This window comes from Ptychodera flava (assembly GCF_041260155.1).
Source record: "Ptychodera flava strain L36383 chromosome 3 unlocalized genomic scaffold, AS_Pfla_20210202 Scaffold_25__1_contigs__length_14229661_pilon, whole genome shotgun sequence".
Lineage (NCBI taxonomy): Eukaryota > Metazoa > Hemichordata > Enteropneusta > Ptychoderidae > Ptychodera > Ptychodera flava.
Window position 1 is genome coordinate 12,012,791 of NW_027248279.1, and position 21,647 is coordinate 12,034,437.

The following is a 21,647-nucleotide window of genomic DNA, read 5'->3' on the forward strand; positions in this document are numbered from 1 at the left end:
TTCAAATTACATGTTAACCAGAATGGGAGTTGACAACTTCTAATGTATTTGCATTTGACGCTACATTTTGCATGAGTGACATTGGTTCCAAATGATAAAAGGAAAGGCTTTAGTAGATTTTTTATCATCAATTTAGAATGATTAGCTTATTTATTTACAGAGCATTCAATTTCAGCATTGAATTGGCTGGAAAATATTTCATTGGCCTCTGTCAAGATTGGCAAAGTCCCTATTGACATAGTAAAAACATATGACTTCCTGTGCCTCACAGATGATAAAAGTTTCAAGAACCCCGCTGCTTCCCCTAGAGAAACATGCTATGACATCAAGAAAAACAGTATTTCTATATTTGAATATTTCCCCCTGCAATAAAGATGTAACTTTGTGTAAAAGATTTTACATCCTTGTATATGCAAGAGTTCTTTTATCCACTTTCCGGTGTATTTCAAATATTTTGTTTGTCTGCAGTTTCCACTGTCTCAAATGCATCCGAGTCGGTATTGCTGATTATTTATGTTAGCACGTATGATAATTATCACATACTATGCAGTTTCTTAATATTTAAAGACAATGTTAACAGTTGAGTGTAAACCTAGAGAAGCTTGTTGACACTTTCAACAAGAAAACCCTGAAAAACATGAAGAGTTACAATTACTTGGCCTTTAAATGCTCTTATGCTATAATCAGCAGTATTTGGTTTGCCGAGAGACTTATTAGAGCTTTGGATAATCTATAATTTTAAGAATTACTGAAATCCACATGCTTTAAGATAGAATGCACTTCAATGGAAAAAGACTTAAACTTTCACTCAAATCTTTCTCAAGGAATCTTTCAACTATTCACTTTCAGAATTAAGAGTAAAAATTGGGATTCATCGTGCAATTTTCGGTACAAAAGAAACAAAGCGAGCAATTTTACCGATGTTTGAAATTCAAAATGGCCGCCAGCCCTGTATTAACTGTATAGAGAAAAATAAAAATTTTCGATTTAAAAACTGTCAAATGTTTTCTTACTCAACGGGCCTTTAAAATTGCCCCAACCCCATACGTGGTAGATAAGAGAAGACATGAAAAGGTTTGAGAGTCCGAATATCTGTCCTCAAAGCGCATTCCACCTTTAAACTTCTGGAGTGTGTATCACTATTAACTGAATTTAGGGCAACTATCCTCAAAATCAAAGTGACTCACCTCTGTTCTTTGATGACTTTCTTTGTGACTTGTACCAGAAAGACTGCAAGGTTCAAGCAAGAAAAATAATGGAATATGTATGAAAAGCTTCCTTAGTATATGACTAAAACTAGTATCTTGGGATAAGGCATAAAATTGATAAGAAAATGTTGAAACATTTCTGTACGTCAATTGAAAACGAAAACGATATCAGAAAATGCAAGCCCTGCAGTTGAATCACTTATTTATTTATTTATTTATTTATTAGTCATTCATTCATTCATTCATTCATTCATTCATTCATTCATTCATTCATTCATTCACATAAGTATGAAAGGGTGGTATTGTATTGATGACCGATTCCCTGAGATGTCCTGAATATATAATGTGCTAAAGAGCAAAGTTTTGTAACTTTTAAGATTATCAAAAACCCAATGATTTGCAACATATAACATATATCTTTATAGTACTGTGCAGAGTTTCGAAAACTGCTAATAAAAGCATTGAATTCAATAATGTCATGTAGAGTGTTTTGCCTATGTCCCTTGAGATCACGAAACACAACTTGAGAAGTTCCAGCTGGTACACACCAAGTACAGTAATATGTTTGTCAGATCGCATACCACTTTGCTTTTCTGGAATGCTGATAGACGAGTCTGATAGCTTCGGCCTTTTGAATGGAATAACTGCTGTTCTTGGCATCTTTACTATTGCTTTTCATTTGCTTTTTTCATTTCTCCAAAAATACACTTACCTTAATCTTTTTGTACAACGTTGGTGAAATCTTTCAGAAATTGCGTAAAACCAGATATTTTCGCCATTGTACACTTGCACAGAGAAGAGCTTATAGAGTACTCAAATTGAATAGTTTACATTTACATTGCAATACGTCATAGTTAAATTTTCTAATGATATCAGCACTTTGATTGGTTTTGACATTTTGGTGACTCACATTTGGCATAGTCGTGCTGACAGGGCGCAGGAACAGACGATATTGGGCAATAAGGAAAAACAAATAACATTTTCAGAGTCAATATGGAGGTCTACTTTAAAAAGCAAAAGACTTGCAAGGGATGGTACTCTTACAATGGAAATCAACACAGCTATAAAGCACAACCCACTCATGGCAATCCTGAAGAGTCTTGCCGTAGCACGTTCTTGCTCTGTAAAACAAACAAGAACAATAATGCCTTTGCTACACAGGAAATATGAAAATGTTGCTCAAAACCATATCCAGCATTCATTATACCCAAACCTAACCAGTTCATATGTAACTTTTGGAATAGGCAAATAATCGTGGTAAACATAATAAGCGTCTTTGATCATGTTGATGGAGATCTTAGCGAGATTGGGTGACTTATAAAAAGGTTTATCATTATTTCCTGGTGCATTTTAGTGGCATAAATGAGACGAAAATGCACCTAACACATACAAGTGGAAACATGTTAAACAATTATTGCTTTAAAGCTTTAGTAACTTGAATATTTAGTCCCACGAAATGGGTTAATGATTCCAACATACCAATAATGAAACACGAAATAGTAACATTAGAGCTTTTTCTTTCAAGACTTTACTAACAAACTACTGAAAATCTCCAAAAATCTGAGAGATATGTGTAGATCGGTTTAATATTTGTCCGAATATTTTGACCTATTGAAATGTCAACAATACTTGGCTGCAAATTTAAGTCTCCGTGTGCTCTCAGTAGGAATATAATTTAACTAAATTTAAATAACCTATACCTTTATGGGCAATGTCAAGTCCCAACTTGCATTGGCGGTAGCGCCATCTTTCTATAGTTGTTCTCAGCCTTAGGTTTCCTGCACCAACAGACTTTAGTTTGACGTTTTTCTCTACGTCTGTTTGAATCAGCTGAGACAGGGAACCATTCTCATAGTTAGCCCATAAGATATCAAGAGTTACAGTGGATGGACACAACAGGACGACCGACAACCCACGGTCAAATAGGAGCTGACACTTGATCTCAAAACTTCGCAGAAACTTCTCAAATCTCGGTAGATCATCACATGACTTTAATTCTTGGCGTATATTGTTTTTTAAATCCTCCTGCAAGGGTGTCGTAGTATCAGGATTTAAACCAATCTTTAGACTTCCTGTCAACAAAAGTACGGAAGTGTTTTATACGGGTACATTGCAAAGGTGGGACTTGAAAATTTATTGAATGTCAAATTCATCTTCAAATGCCTTCTGGCACTATTAGTTCCTGCCATTTCCATTTTCGGCGCGCCCTTCGGATGCAACAGGGCATAAAACAATTCATTGGTGATCCAGGCAGCCACCTTTAGGCGAAAGATCTAGGTTTAGGCTTTGCCCAGATTACAGGGAAGTCTGGCAGTGCGTAGTAATTTCATTTAAATGACATGTTGGTGAGTAAAAGGTGATAGCAAGGTGCACGAAATCGGGTATGCCACATATCACCATTGATGGAAACTATCAGGAACCGCTTCTTAAACAGATTGTATTGCAGTTGATAATATTTAGCATAGAGATTACTTCTTATAACGTGCTCGGAGTGCTGCAACTGTAAGAATTTCGTAATAAGCTAGTTTTGAAATCCCAAATCGCAGTTTCGTTAGCATCATGGCGACAAGGGTAATGATCAGGCCGTGAATTACGTAACCTTTCATCAATACAACAGAGGCACAATATTGATATTCGATATCCCGTCGTAGAAGCAGACATGGTTAACAAGCATACCACGTTGTTAGCCAAATTGGAGCGTCTTATCAGCATTTAGCTCCACTGCTCAGACAATATTTTTCTGCGTGAATTTCTTTTTTGCTTTTCAGGGATAACACTGATACAGACGAGCTGATGAGAACACTGAAAGCAAAATGTGTAGAATTTGCAGGTATTTTGTCATGTCAAGATTAGCAGTCAAAAGACAACCCTCTTGCCAAATCTAAAAAACTACGCAAGTGGTGTTATTGCATACGCAGACATTTCGTCTCATTTGACGTCATACCATTAAGAATTTGTCAAAAAAAAGAGAATATTAGAAATTGATCAACGATGTATAGGCCACGTCAGGACTAATACAAAGACACACATTGTTACCGACATTTTGCTGATTATAATTCAGTTGTACAAATGAACTTTGTAAGTCTTCTCTCCTCTCCTGTCTTTCTATTTTAGTAAAATTACCATGTTGTCTATACCATGATAAATGGTGCTTTGCAAAGCAGTTCTTACTCTTACCCTCAATGTCTGCTTGTTTTTTAATCAATCTTTGTCCAGTTATTTAGTTTTCCATAACTTACCCATTTCAGTCAAGGAGATATCATCAGTGCGATTAGCCGTTCCTGATTTGTTTACATGCTCTCCTTCCGGAATGTTGCCGTCTGTAAAACATCAATGACAACATAAAATTGAACGCATCAGTAAAAACTATTGTTTGAGTCTTTAATCATTAAATATATTTGTCAACATCAGCATTCTTAAGAATAACTTTGGATTCTTACCTTTTGAAAAACGCCTTTCCTGTAACTTTGCGTGGACTTCTTCTTTGAATTTTGTCGACAAATTTTTATGTGAATCGTCTATAAATCCTTCTCTCATCGACATTGTTAAAATATTTTGCAGTGTTTTGGCATTTTCGAAAAAGGTTTCATACGAGTTTTGATTTCCGAGAAAGTGAGCGACTTCTCTTTCAGTCTGCCGGCAATCTTTGCCGGATCGTCATGTATTCCAAATCCTCCGACCACTATCATATTGTATTGTTCCATCATGTCCTGTTTCAAATATTCGGCAACGCCAGAGTGTGTTGTGATTACTGTTGGTACACCAGCTGCACTGGACATTAGAGTAATCATTCCGAACGGATCTTGCTCAGGTGTGAATAGATGTAGATGACACTGTTTAAAATCATTTGATATTTTTTCAATTACGTCACCTGAAAATGGGTATGCTTTAACGGATACATGAGGTGAGTCAGTTTTGATCCTTAATAGATCTTGGCATTCACGCGCAATTTTCTGTGGTAATCCACGGATTTTCCACTCAAATCTGTTGACCAATCTGTTCATTGCAACAGTGTCATTAGCAAGTTTACCGATTGCAAGAGCGGCAATTTCAGAATTTTTTGTGCAATCCGACACACTTTTAGCAGCGAAGTCAAAAGATAGAATTTCAATCTTTCCTTCTACAAACGGACAAGAAACACCAGTATTTAATATTTTATCATCCACACCCGGAATGAACTGCAAATGTTCAGGAGTAAAATCTGTTTTCGTAATAGTACGAAATTTGTTCCTGAAGTGCGAATATATTCTAGGTCCTATGGAAATAAGAAATTTTGCAGACTGAGCGTGCTCAAGGATATTATTAGCATGATTTTCAATAACCAAAGCTTCCTTGTCAGTATCCTCTGGTATGTGAGTGAGAAAAAGTACAAAACTAGCATCTTGAAAGTAGGAATCTTGCATACTCAGAGCGGCATCTGAAAGACTTTCATCATCAGCATAGCCAATGATAACGGAGATGTTTTTGAACTCTTTAAGAATCGGAAAGTAAACCTGATGACGGAGTAGCCTATCTGAATAAGGCATGTCTTCTGAAACTTCTGCAGCAATGATTAAGTCAATTCCATGGTTTCTTGCATCTCTGATTTCTTCCTCAGTAGCATCAAACACGGTTATATAAACACTGTGCCCTGTCTTCTTAAGCAGAGTTGATATATCTTTCTGAATGATGTTCCAAGAAAGGTCACCTGTTCTCGGCACCACCCAGTGCCTGCTATCAGAATGACGCCGTCTGAAATTCAATTTTTTTAAATAATCCTTGGATGACATGCAGTGAGTCAAGGTGTTATGTAAGTCCTTTTCCCAAACTCTTGACCTGAGTTTAAATAATCTAGAACATTCTTAGGGTAACGGTCCTTCATTCATGACCTTGAAGTCAATTAGTCATGTTTACAATTTCCGGAAATTCAATTAGTCACAAGTGGAGACATTTTAGAGCAGTAAAAGCATATCAATAGAAGATATAGATTGTTCTTATGTTCTCTTATATAACCATTTATACTGGGCAGCATGATTTTCTGTCAGACATTTGAGATAGTGTCTCTGACGTGTTACTTCAAGGCTTTGGAAACTCCAGCACTATTAATTTCAAGACCTTCACAGCAATGCTGGATTTATCCTGTGGACTTGGTGCAACCTCAAACATTCAAGCCAAGGACTGCATCGGTCTGTCTCACTGTCTGACTCTGAAGCCTAGTGCCGTCTCAGCTGAGATAAGTAGTCTGAAAACGTTTACAGTTTTTACTTTATCCCTTGGCTTACTGATTAGTTTTATTTTTCGTAATAAATTTCGTTTAAAAAGGAAATTGTTGAGTTCACCAATCCGTTCGTTTCAAATACAAATATGATAAACAAGCAATGACGAAAAAAACGTGTGATATCAGGTACTGACATAATCGTCTACTCAGGCACAGCCTCTCCTGCCAAGTGGAAGGACTGTGTTTCAGCAATACATTGTACATTCGGATCCTAAAGGCTTTGTTATGCACAATCCCTCTATGTCGATGGAGGGACCGTGTTTTGTTTTTGTTTTTGTTAGTTTACTTAAGCTGACTAAATACACCATAATATTTTATGAAACGTTTAAGGAAGTTTTTTCTATTATTTCTGTGCATATGGGACCCACACAACGGGTCTGTTGCTGAGCACAACCTATTCAAGCTTCCCCTGTGCATATCCAACTTTTAAAACGGCGGTTGTGCCGAAAGTGGTGACTGCGGCTGAAGTAGCTCAATCATATAAACAAAGGGACGCGACCTAAGTTTATTTGGAAAGTCTTACAGTGATTGGAAGCAACAAGGTTGGCGAACTATGAACATGCATCACATGTTGAATTTGCTTCACATTTCCTCGACATTTGTCAACCTTTGCATACCAGACGATCCTTCTCTTTAGACCAAATAACATAGAGTGCGATGCCGTCGTTGTTTAACAATACTAAACATGAGTTATGTAGAATAACGGATACAAGTAAAAAGAAATGCGGTACGAAGCAGCGACCTCAGTGATGCCAAGTCAATTGTCCCAGAACATTTTCTGCAAAACGTTTCTACCTTTTCAAAATAATAGACTTAAATAAACTGTTTATCACATGCCTGTTTTTGTTAAAAGATGGCAGTGTTATCTTTTACTTATGACGCCCTTCCTTTAATTACATAGCCCATTAAACAACAATAAAAAATTGCATGTACATTTCTATTAAAATTACAACTGTTGAGATAATTTTAGTTAAATATTGGATGACTGACGAAGTGGAAGGGAAAAAGGATAGACATTCAAATGTATACCAGTATACTTGCCTTCTCTCACTGCACATTGACTAGAATTCTTTTCGCATTGCCCTCTTTCTGATTCGATTTCAACATCACTCTGCAAAGGTGGTTGTGTTGGCTCCTGGCATCGGACTGAAGCCCCGATGAAAATCGTCCAATACAGCAGTCTATAATATGTAAAACGTTAATTTTTAACAAAATGAAAACAGTTTTGTATTAATTTCATAAAATGAGATTTAATGACTAAGTGAATTTAGCGAACTGTAAAGATGAGCATTTGAATCGTGTGCATCTTATCAATAGCAACAGATACGCCAAGGAAGATTCTCCAAAGGATATGTTTTGAGTAAAACTGATCTTCCTGCTTACAGTGTAAGCATTCATCTAGTCAGACAATTATTCTGTAAGCACCAGGTGGATATAACCTAGGATATGAAAATCGGTCAAGAATGCAATTCCAACGACCAACTGGCACAGTGTTTGAATACTAGCAAAAATACACCGAGCGCTTTTGAAAAAAGTTCTTTTTACGTGAAACTTTATCTGGGCCAAAAATTTCTGTTGCTCAATTTACTTTGTAGCTACGTCTCATGTTAGACTTTGTCGAATTGATATAGTCAAGTATCTGATACTTTTTTGCAATCGCCTTAGAGGGAAAGAATTCCTTTGTGTCGTTGTTTGTTACAGTACCCGTAAAGGAAGTACATTTTGCTTTAGGTGTTACAGAATGTGAAAATGTGATATGTTAATCATTTTTATGGATGAAATGTATTTTATCCATGATTCTCACAAAATAATGCCATAAGCATATAGTATTATCTTGCTTGGTGGTTTGGTTCCTGCACTGCCATTTTCATGTGTTTTTTATTAGTTTTTTCGACTGTTGAAATGACCATAAGAAACATTCACACATGTGTGCAAGGTTAAATTGTCAATTGCAGTGACCACGGACGGTTTGTTAACAGCAACAATGAGATTTTGTACAACGATTGAAAAGTTTGTGTGAATTCTCTGCACTTTAAATTCGATTTTGCTACCGAAGTGAGACATAAAAGTCTCAGGGGTCAACAATAGAAGTAAAGCTTCAGGTTATCCAGGAACATCATGGGATGCCAAAATGCTTAAAAAGATGAAAAGATGAATGAGTCGAAATAGTTCCAGAACTTACGGCATGAAGGTATTCACAAGATCACTATCTCAAATTCTTGATGTGATGAGAAGTCCACTTTACCCACAATGCATTTTAATTTCGTATACTCCAGCACAAGACAAAATCTATTAAAGGTAGTAAAAGTTCCTTTTGTAATCCGTATGGTGTCTTAGCATTAGCTTTGAAAATAATCAGTATGAAATCCTATTAATGAACTGTAGTCTTTTTCGACTGCCGAAACGATTTATGTAATTCTAGAACTCACATAGATTTATTGACATCCATTTTCATTTAATCTATAATTACTTTTATTCATTAGCAAATAAAACTTAATATTTTCATTGTACTATGGGTTGGACGTGATGATTTTTATGTGCAGTAACAACGTGTCCTTTTTTGCTCACGTGTTTACACACGTGAGCATATGTCGCAGCGATGTTGTCTGTCTGTCTGTCTGTCTGTCCGTCTGTGTGTGTGTGTCTGTCTGTCTGTTGGTCCGATATCTCAAAAACGGCTTATCAGATCAGAATCAAATCTGGTACATATATTCAGTTAGCAAATGACAAGAACTGATTAGTTTTTGGTGGGTGTGGCTTGCATACTTTTTGCTCATTTGCATAATTAATGATTTCAGAAAAAACGGATATACATTAAAAACGACTACACACAATTTGATGAGATTTGCTACAAATGTTGATCACACCAAGATATATCAGCAGTGGGAACCATTAAGGGGTGATATGAAAGATAAATGCTAATTTGCATATTTAATGAACTTTCCTAACTAGGGATATATGTCTGATTTGACTCGATCAAAATTAACCAAACTTGGTATGTATATTAAAGATACTATGATTTAACATTATTGAAAGTCATTAAGCGTTTTAACTTCAGCCAATTCCTAATTTGCATATTTCATGAACTTTGTTAATTAGGGATATATATTTGAAATGACTGGACCAAAGTTGATGAAACTTGCTACATGTATTGAAGCCACTATGATACAACATTTTTGAAAGTCATTAAGCATTTTTACTTCAGCCAATTCCGAATTTGCATATTTAATGAACTTTCCCAATTAGGGATATATATCTGAATTAACTTGATTGTAGTGTTGAAACTTGCTAAATACATCAAAGATACTGTGATATAACATTATTGAAAGTCAAAAGACATTTTACTTCAGCCAAAACCTAATTTGAATATTAAATGAATTTTCATAATTAGGGATATTTATCTGAATTGACTTGATCAAAATTGATGAAACTTGCTATGTACATTAAAGACACTATAATACAATATTATTGAAAGTCATTAAGCATTTTCTCTTCAGCCAATTCCTAATTTGCATATTTAATGCTCTTTCCTAATTAGAGATATATATCTGAATTGACTGACCAAAGTTGACAAAATTTGCTACACATATTACAGATACCATGATACAACATTATTGACAATCTTTAAGCATTTTTACTAATGCCAATTCCTAATTACATATCTAATGAACTTTGCTTATTAGGGATATATACTAGGATTTACTTGATCAAAGTTGGCAAAACATGCTATCTACATTGATGATTATACAAGGTACTACAACGTAGGTTAAAACAATATCCAAAGTCATTTCACATTTTCATGTCAGCTAATTTATAATTTGCATATCTAATGACCTTTCACAGCTCGGCATATATGGCTTGAAGGACATGGCCAACAGTAATTACACTTGCTATATAAAGTGGTGATACAATACGAGCAGTCAAATAACTTTAATATTTATTTCAGCTAATTACATATTTGCATACTTCATGACCTTTTAGAATTAATCGGCTGTGATTATTGTTCATTTTGTTGATCACAATAATTTCAATGAAGTTACAAACATGTGCCAAAGGTTCAAATTTACACTTAACTTCAATATATAATGAAACACGTGAGCATTTACAGTTCATATCTGGTAGTTTAAGATGTCAAGTTAGGTAAGGATTTGAAAGGAATAGTCAAGTTCACCACAGTTTAACTTATCTCTTGTGTCATCATCCTTGTGTAATTGGTTAAGTTTGTAAGTTGTTCCAGATGTGGATGTACCAGCTGTTCTGGAAGAAAACAATGTTTACTTTTTCCTGTAGGGTTTCTGAGTTGATGATTGTATGTTGAAATTTTTCCATGTATCTGGTGTATGGGCAAAGTGTAAACATTGGTTGCATGTTATGTATTTCAGTCTATGTCAAATATTGTAAATGAAAAATCAAGAACAGTTTACTGTGTGCTTGTAAAAGATAACATATTTGTCAATACATAAACTGCCTTGCAGATTGATTGTCTTAAATATTATCACAGAAGTAGAAAAGGAAAAGAAACTAATCAAATTGCTGTAACATATTCACTCTCAGTGCCTGTATAGGCCTATACTTAACTATTTTATCATTACATTCAGCTGTTTGTTATATCTTTATCACTCTCCATTGCGCAAAGGCACACTTGGGGTCAATGTCATCACTCTGTGCCAGTCTGTGTATGTCAGTCTGTTTGTATATGTATGTCCATGTTTCATACAATTGTTGACTTGTTTGCTCACGTGTTTACACACGTGGGCATATGTCGCAGCGATGTCTGTCTGTCTGTCCGTCTGTGTGTCTGTGTGTCTGTCTGTCTGTCTGTCTGTCTGTCTGTTGGTCCATTATCTCAAAAACGGCTTATCAGATCAGAATCAAATCTGGTACATATATTCAGTTAGCAAATGGCAAGAACTGATTAGTTTTTGGTGGGTGTGGCTTGCATAGTTTTTGCTCATTTGCGTAATTAGTGATTTTAGAAAAAATGGATATATATTAAAAACGACTACACACAATTTGATGAGATTTGCTACAAATGTTGATCACACCAAGATATATCAGCAGTGAGAACCGTTAAGGGTGACATGAAAGATAAATGCTAATTTGCATATTTAATGAACTTTCCTAACTACGGATATATGTCTGATTTGACTCGATCAAATTAACCAAACTTGGTATGTATATTAAAGATACTATGATTTAACATTATTGAAAGTCATTAAGCGTTTTAATTTCAGCCAATTCCTAATTTGCATATTTCATGAACTTTGTTAATTAGGAATATATATTTGATATGACTGGACCAAAGTTGATGAAACTTGCTACATGTATTGAAGCCACTATGGTACAACATTTTTGAAAGTCATTAAACATTTTTACTTCAGCCAATTCCGAATTTGCATATTTAATGAATTTTCCCAATTAGGGATATATATCTGAATTAACTTGATTGTAGTTGTTCAAACTTACTATATACATCAAAGATACTGTGATATAACATTATTGAAAGTCACAAGACATTTTTACTTCAGCCAAAACCTAATTTTAATATTAAATGAATTTCATAATTAGGGATATTTATCTGAATTGCCTTGATCGAAATTGATGAAACTTGCTATGTACATTAAAGACTCTATAATACAATATTATATTGAAAGTCATCAAGCATTTTCTCTTCAGCCAATTCCTAATTTGCATATATAATGAACTTTCCTAATTAGAGATATATATCTGAATTGACTTGACCAAAGTTGACAAAATTTGCTACACATATTGCAGATACCATGATACAACATTACTGACAATCACTAAGCATTTTTACTAAAGCCACTTCCTAATTTACATATCTAATGAACTTTGCTTATTAGGGATATATACTAGGATTTACTTGATCAAAGTTGGCAAAACATGCTATGTACATTGATGATTATACCAGGTACTAGGTCAAAACAATATTGAAAGTCATTTCACATTTTCATGTCAGCTAATTTATGATTTTCATATCTAATGAGCTTTCACAGCTCTGCATATATGGCTTGAAGGACTTGGCCAACGGTAATTACACTTGATAGATAAAGTGGTGATACAATAAGAGCAGTCAAATAACTTTAATATTTTTATTTCAGCTAATTATATATTTGTATACTTCATGACGTTTTAGAATTAATCGGCGGTGATTATTGTTCATCATGTTGATCATAATAATTTCAATGAAGTTGCAAACATGTGGCAAAGGTTCAAATTTACACATAACTTCAATATATAATGAAACACGTGAGCATTTACAGTTCATATCTGGTAGAAAAAACGGCTATACATTGAGAACGATTGCACACAATTTGATGAGATTCGCTACAAATGTTGATCTCATCAAGATATATCAGCTGTGCAAGTTATTAAGGGATGACGTGAAAGTTAATTACTAATTTGCATATTTGATGAAATTTCCTAATTAGGCATATATATATCTGAATTTACTCGATCAAAATTGACGAAACTTGGTATGCATTTGAGGATACTATGGTTTAACATTACTGAAAGTCAATAAGCATTTTACTTCATCCAAATCCTAATTTGCATATTAATGACCTTTTGAAATTAAGGATATATATTTGAATTTACATGACCAAAATTGATGAAACTTGCTATGTACATTAGATACTATAATAGAACATTATTAAATGTCATTAAGCATTTTACTTCAGCCAATTCCTAATTTGCATATTTTATGAACTTTCCTAATTAGGGGTATTTATCTGAATTGACGAGACCACAGTTGACGAAACTGGCTATGTACATTAAAGATACTATGATAGAACATTATTGAAAGTCATTAAGCATTTGAACATTAGCCAATTCCTTATTTGCATATTTAATGAACTTTCATAATTTGGGATATTTATCTGTATTGACTAGACCAAAGTTGACGAAACTTGCTATGTACATAAATATACTATGATATGACGTTACTGAAAGTCATTAAGCATTTTACTTCATCCAGCTCCTAATTTGCATATTTAATGAATTTTGAAATTAGGGATATATATTTGAATTTACATGACCAAAATTGATGAAACTTGCTATGTTCATTAAAGATACTATTATGTAGGCTAACATTATTGAAAGGCATTAAGCATTTTTGCTTCAGCCAATTCCTAATTTGTGTATTTAATGAACTTTCCTAATTAGGGATATATACTTGGATTTATTTGATCAAAGTTGGCATAACATGCTATGTACATTGATGATTATACAAGGTTATACCAATATTGATAGTCATTTCGCACTTAAGTTTTCGTGTCAGCTAATTTATAGTTTGCATATATAATGAGCTTTCAAAGTTTGGAATATATAGTTTGAAGGACTTGATCAAAGGCATGCAATTACACTTGCTATATAAAGTGGTGATACAACAGTCAAAGAAATTAACTATTTCTATTTCAGCTAATTGCGTATTTGAATACTTAATGACCTATAAAGTTAATCTGTGGTGAATATTGTTCATTATGTTGATCATAATACTTTCAATGAAGTTGAAAACATGTGGCAAAGGTTCAAATTTACACATAACTTCAATATATAATGAAACACGTGAGCATTTACAGTTCATATCTGGTTTTTGCTCACGTGTTCACACACGTGAGCATATGTCGTAGCGATGTCTGTCTGTCTGTCTGTCTGTCTGTCTGTCCGTCTGTGTGTCTGTCTGTCTGTGTGTCTGTCTGTCTGTTGGTCCATTTTCTCAAAAACGGCCTGAACGTATTTCAGTCAAATTTGGTAGACATCTTCAGAATTCAAATGGCTAGAACTGAAAAGGTTTTGGTGGGCGTGGCTTGCATATTAATGAGTTATCACAGTTTTAATTTTTCTGATACATGGTAGTCTATGGGAAGCCGGTATCTGTGGTTTGAGGGCGCTATCCCACGTTACACTCTGGCTAGACGATGCTGAAATTAGACTCGGTTTCGGATTCGGTTTCGGATTCGGTTTCGGATTCTAGAGACTGAAAGAAATTTTATATTTTCAGCCAATTGTTACACTGTAGAATACTGGATTTTCCTTACTTTCCCTGGACCCTTTTTTCAGCTAAAATAATATCTAATCACACTAAACAAAGTGAAAATCAGTATATAGGGATAACTTAGCAATACAAATTTTTTGACAAAATGTCATGTGATCTCGATGACCTTTGACCTTAAATATGAGTATATGTCCATAACTCAGTAACCACAAGTGCTACACCCTTCATATTTGGTATGATGGGAGACCTTATGACATCACATCCTGTACCTTATTAATTATGTGCATATCTAATTCTGAGCCAGCCAATAGAGCTAGAGGTCTGATTTTTGGTATATAGGTATAACTTAGCAATACAATTTTTTTGACAAAATGTCATGTGACCCAATGACCTTTGACCTCAAATATACATATATGGCCATAACTAAGTAACCCCAAGTGCTACACCCTTCATATTTGGTATGATGGGAGACCTTATGACACCACATCCTGTACCTCATTAATTATGCGCATATCTAATTCTGAGCCAGCCAATAGAGCTAGAGGTCTGATTTTTGGTATATAGGGATAACTTAGCAATACAATTTTTTTGACAAAATGTCACGTGACCTCGGTGACCTTTGACCTCAAATATACATATTTGTCCATAACTCAGTAACCACAAGTGCTACAGCCTTCATGTATGGTATGATGGGACAGCTTATGACGCCACATATTGTACCTCATTAATTATGCGCATATCTAATTTTGAGCAAGCCAATAGAGCTAGAGGTCTGATTTTTGGTATATAGGGATAACTTAGCAATACAATTTTTTTGACAAAATGTCACGTAACCTCGGTGACCTTTGACCTCAAATATACATATTTGTCCATAACTCAGTAACCACAAGTGCTACAGCCTTCATGTATGGTATGATGAAACACCTTATGACGCCACATATTGTACCTCATTAATTATGCGCATATTAATTTTGAGCGAGCCAATAGAGCTGGAGGTCTGATTTTGGTATATAGGGATAACTTAGCAATAAAATTTTTTGAAAAAATGTCACGTGACCTCGGTGACCTTTGACCTCAAATATACATATTTGTCCATAACTCAGTAACCACAAGTGCTACAGCCTTCATGTATGGTATGATGAAACACCTTATGACGCCACATATTGTACGTCATTAATTATGCGCATATTTAATTTTGAGCGAGCCAATAGAGCTGGAGGTCTGATTTTTGGTATATAGGGATAACTTAGCAATACAATTTTTTTGAAAAAATGTCACGTGACCTCGGTGACCTTTGACCTCAAATATACATATTTGTCCATAACTCAGTAACCACAAGTGCTACAGCCTTCATGTATGGTATGATGAAACACCTTATGACGCCACATATTGTACCTCATTAATTATGCGCATATCAAATTTGAGCGAGCCAATAGAGCTAGAGGTCTGATTTTTGTATATAGGGATAACTTAGCAATACAATTTTTTTGACAAAATGTCACGTGATCTCGGTGACCTTTGACCTCAAATATACATATTTTTCCATAACTCAGTAACCACAAGTGCTACACCCTTCATGTTTGGTATGATGGGACACGTTATGACGCCACATACTGTACCTCAATAATTATGCACATATCTCATTCTGAGCAAGCCAATAGAGCTGGATGTCTGATTTTTGGTATATAGGGATAACTATAGGAGAGAAATTTTTTGACCAAATGTCATGTGACCTCGATGACCTTTTACCTAAAATATATGTTTATGTCAATAAATAAGTAACCACAAGTGCTATGTCCTTTGTATTTAGTAGGATGGGAGACCTTATGACAACACATGCTTTACCTCATTAATTATGTACACATCTAATTCTGGGCAAGCGAATAGAGCTAGAGATCTGATTTTTTGGCATATAGGGATTAATTAGGAATATAATTTTTTTGAAAATGTCATGTGACCTTGATGACCTTTGACCTTGATTATACATATATATGCATATTTCAGTAACCACAAGTTCTATACCCTCCAATTTTGATAGGATATTAGACCTTAAGATGTCACATCTTGTACCTCATTTATAATGTGCATATGTATTTCTTGGCTGGCCAATACTGCTAGAGGTCTGATCTTTTTTCCCGATTTAGAACTGTAACTTAGACATGCCTCATGTGTTTCAAATTGGGAACAACGACATAGACCTATGTGCCCATAGATCTCAACATATACACTCCAATGATACTTCTTAATGACCACATTTTCCTGCCCCATCAAGACTAGTACTCCTATTACAAGTGGGGACTATGTCATTGTAAATGACTTGTTGAGTTAATGGTTGTATCACAGTATTCGATATATCTAATTCTGTATTTTTTCCATTTTATATTCTGAATAATTACATTAAACATATTTCACTGTCTCCAGTACATTTCATTTAAGTATTTTCACTTCATGCACTTTATCCCTTTCACACATGTTCAAATATCTGACCAGAGAACAAACACTAAATAGTCCAGGATGGGAGCTACAGTGTCATTGACGCTATTTTTACTTCAGCCAATTCCTAATTTGCATATTAAATGAATTTTCATACTTAGGGATATTCATCTGAATTGACTTGATCAAAATTGATGTAACTTGCTATGTACATTTCAGACACTGTAATACAATATCTTCAGCAAATTCCTAATTTGCATGTTTAATGAACTTTCCTAATTAGAGATATATATCTGAATTGACTTGACCAAAGTTGACAAAACTTGCTACATATATTGCAGATACCATGATACAACATTATTGACAATCATTAAGCATTTTTACTTAAGTCAATTCCTAATTTACATATTTAATGAACTTTGCTTATTAGGGATATATACTGGATTTACTTGATCAAAGTTGGCAAAACATGACAACATTGATGATTATACCTGGTTAAAACAATATCGAAAGTCATTTCACATTTTCATGTCAGCTAATTTACAATTTGCATATCTAATGAGCTTTCACAGCTCGGCATATATGGCTTGAAGGACTTGGCCAACGGTAATTACACTTCCTATATAAATGACAGCAGTCAAAGAACTTTAATATTTTTATTTCAGCTAATTACATATTTGTATACTTCATGACCTTTGAGAATTAATCAGTGGTGATTATTGTTCATTATGTTGATCATAATACTTTCAATGAAGTTGCAAACATGTGGCAAAGGTTCAAATTTACACATAACTGTATGAAACACGTGAGCATTTTCAGTTCATATCTGGTGATAAGTATATGGGAGCGAACAGTGATGTTGTCACTATTTTTCGAAGTTGGTACAGTACAAGGACATTGACGAGATCATCCAATGTGGCAACATTTTTGCTCACGTGTTTACACACGTGAGCATATGTCGCAGCGATGTCTGTCTGTCTGTCTGTCTGTCTGTCTGTGTGTCCGTGTGTCTGTCTGTCTGTCTGTCTGTCTGTCTGTCTGTCTGTTGGTCCAATATCTCAAAAACGGCTTATCAGATCAGAATCAAATCTGGTACATATATTCAGTTAGCAAATGGCAAGAACTGAGTAGTTTTTGGTAGGTGTGGCTTGCATACTTTTTGCTTATTTGCATAATTAATGATTTTAGAAAAAACGGATATTCATTAAAAACGACTGCACACAATTTGATGAGATTTGCTACAAATGTTGATCACACCAAGATATATCAGCAGTGGGGACCATTAAGGGATGATATGAAAGAGAGTTGCTAATTTGCATATTTAATGAACTTTCCTAATTAGGGATATATGTCTGATTTGACTCGATCAAAATCGACCAAACTTGGTATGTATATTAAAGATACTATGATTTAACATTATTGAAAGTCATTAAGCATTTTAACTGCAGCCAATTCCTAATTTACATATTTAATGAACTTTGCTAATTAGAGATATATATTTAAATTGACTGGACCAAAGTTGATGAAACTTGCTACATGTATTGAAGCTACTATGATACAACATTTTTGAAAGTCATTAAACATTTTTACTTCAGCCAATTCCGAATTTGCATATTTAATAAACTTTCCCATTAGGGATATATATCTGAATTAACTTGATTGTAGTTGTTGAAACTTGCTATATACATCAAAGATACTGTGATATAATATTATTGAAAATCAAAAAACATTTTTACTTCAGCCAATTCCTAATTTGCATATTAAATGAACTTTCCTAATTAGAGATATATATCTGAATCAACTTGACCAAAGTTGACAAAACTTGCTACATATATTACAGATACCATGATACAACATTGTGGAAAATCATTAAGCATTTTTACTTAAGCCAATTCCTAATTTGCATATTTAATGACCTTTGCTTATTAGGGATATATACTGGATTTACTTGATCAAAGTTGGCAAAACATGCTATGTACATTGATGATTATACCTGGTTAAAACAATATCAAAAGTGACGTCATTTCACATTTTTATGTCAGCTAATTTATAATTTGCATATCTAATGAGCTTTCACAGCTCGGCATATATGGCTTGAAGGACTTGGCCAAAGGTAATTACACTTGCTATATAATGTGGTGATACAATGACAGCAGTCAAAGAACTTTGATATTTTTATTTCAGCTAATTGCATACTTCATGACCTAATCGGCGGTGATTATTGTTCATTATGTTGATCATAATACTTTCAATGAAGTTGCAAACATGTGGCAAAGGTTCAATTTTACACATAACTGCAATATATAATGAAACACGTGAGCATTTTCAGTTCATATACTGGTTGCAGATGGCGTTAATGGGCTGTACCAACCGAGCATTCCCTTCAATGTTTCTATTTGAGATAATGATCTTCTGAATACCTTCATGCCGTAAGTTCTGGAACTATATAGGCCTAAACTCATTCATCATCTTTTGAAGCACTTTGGCATCCCATGATGTTCCTGGATAATCTAAAGCTTTACTTCTATTGTTGACCGCCCGAGACTTTTATGTTTCACTTCAATTAAGTCTTAATTGGGTCGACATTCACTGCAACAGATGTAGGATTTGTAAGTCAAATATGTTTGTACTTTGCCCCTTACCGCGGACACTTTAACAAACTATAGGCTGATCGACGTAAAAATGGCGCCACCTGCGTCGTCATAATGCCACCTGTACTGTAATAACCACTGGGATATGTTATCCAACTTACGTTATGGTGACTAGTTTGTCCATTTTTCAACAATGCCTGGTCACATGGAAGATGACGTTATTTTACTGGTTAGCGTTGTGAGAGACTCCGGTAATGTCAAGCCCGCCGTAATTATACTAACATCGTTGAAACGTAGATGTGTTTGAATCAAGATACAAACAACCGGTATCGGACTGATTTTTGATAGTAGTATACGTCCGCCACATAGAAAGTAGTACCTGCTTATACACCTGTCTACAAAGTAGAAGTATGGAATAGCTTACAAAACCTGACATATTATATCAAAACAGCCAAATATTAATCATCTTATACAAATATAACTTACATTTACTACTCTTCTCTGCAAAAAAATCATGCACATACTCTGTAAGAATTCTAAACCAAAACTTCAAGTTGCAGAGTATTCAAGTTGCAAATTATAGGTGACCCGAGATAAAGCACAAGGCATGTTTATCCTTCAAAAGATTGCCAACCTTGAGGCATTAAAGATTATTAAGGTGAGTGAGGTCATGGACCAGGACGGTGTATTCTCATGTCCCTGAAACCATCTCAACGACAGCGCAGAGTCGAATATCAATTCTTCAAAATGTCGTTTCCGTGAAAGTAATGACTAAGCAATGATTTTACTGCGACCGATCCTCTTTCAAAGTCAATTTAATTTTATTAGGAGGGTACTGAACAATGATTGTGAAATGCGATCAAATGTATTTGATTCACTTTCTGTTAACAGGGTCAAGTTTTGATACATTTATTTATTTCGCGAAAAGATGGAAAAAATTTACTAGAATATAAAACACAACATACAATAACGATCCGATTTGAAAATAATCTTCTCTTTTCATTTTACCAATTTGAATTTTAGAGGCTAAAAGGAATGTCCCTGATATAAACATGCGCATGCAATCATTCGTTTACGAACATTTAATGGCATTCATACATCTTTAGACTTTTTTTGAGATAAAAGTCATGGCATGAAACAAAATGGTTCTAGATTACCAACCGTCGGATGACATAAAATGTCCTTCATCTTTCAATTCCTCTACGGTCCCCCCCCTTCTCTTATTTGTTAATGCAGCCTTATGCGTGGCTGACCATAGTCATGAAACGGAGCTCACTTAAGAAGTCTGGGTCAAAAACACCGGTCAGATATTTTAACAACAATAGTCAATATGTTCAGAAAAAATGGACGATCTGTAGCTGCAATAATTGTAGCCCTTGGTTGGTGGGGATTGGGCTTCTGTCGTGCGGCTCGCGCCTTGCCCCTGTTTGGGGCAAGGCGCGAGCCGCACGACAGAAGCCCAATCCCCACCAACCAAGGGCTACAATTATTGCAGCTAGACGATCTGTTGCGTTTATATTAGCCAAAGTAATCAAATTATTTGTTTTGCGTCCACTCTAAATGGGAAAAGGTACACGTCTAAGCGGCTGAAAAAAAACACACAAGAAAATTAACACAATGTAATTTGATTGCAGCAAATAACAAATTGTAACAAAATTGTAGTTCAGAAAAGCAAAGCGGTTATGTCCTAAAATTTCCTATTCAATACACTGTGTGTGGTTTTCATGAAAACTTCAAAACCTAGGCGGGTAGGGACGCAAAACAAAGAATTTAATTACTTTGGCCTTACCAAATGTTATCAAATTACACACAAGGATCAAAAGCTAGAGGCACTGTGCTATAATACAGCATGGTAATCTCTTCGGCGGTGTGACGTAGTAAGGCGTTCCCTTCCCGCTAAAACTACGTAGCCTATGGTGTCGATTCACTATGATACCCGGCCACTTTGTTTATAAACAAATAACACGTTAGTGGAAAAGTACTTCCGTGTTCGCGCCGTACTCTTGGCGGGAAGAAGGCTCGTTCATATTTACATGTAGGTAGTATAGATACTGCCAGTGAGTTTTTTTACATTAATGGTTAATTATTTCACCGCTATTTCATTAAAGTTTGGCATAATCCGTATATTTAAACACGGAAAC

General features: G+C 34.9%; 1 protein-coding gene across 2 annotated transcripts in view; it reads right to left on the reverse strand.

Moving 5' to 3' along the window:
• Window positions 1-19,825, reverse strand: part of LOC139125504 (uncharacterized) — a 42,580-nt gene extending 22,755 nt beyond the window's left edge. For both annotated transcript variants that reach the window (XR_011550249.1, XM_070691572.1), the window contains exons 1-7: window positions 19,668-19,825; window positions 7,507-7,646; window positions 4,649-5,939; window positions 4,448-4,528; window positions 2,909-3,280; window positions 2,253-2,329; window positions 1,188-1,230 (exon numbers count right to left, since the gene is read on the reverse strand). Coding sequence is in view for 1 of the 2 variants with exons in the window: in XM_070691572.1 (XP_070547673.1) it covers window positions 1,188-1,230; window positions 2,253-2,329; window positions 2,909-3,280; window positions 4,448-4,528; window positions 4,649-4,751 (676 nt within the window). In the remaining variant the exon portion in view is untranslated. The remainder of the gene's footprint in view (window positions 1-1,187; window positions 1,231-2,252; window positions 2,330-2,908; window positions 3,281-4,447; window positions 4,529-4,648; window positions 5,940-7,506; window positions 7,647-19,667) is intronic.
• Window positions 19,826-21,647: the final 1,822 nt, after the last annotated feature.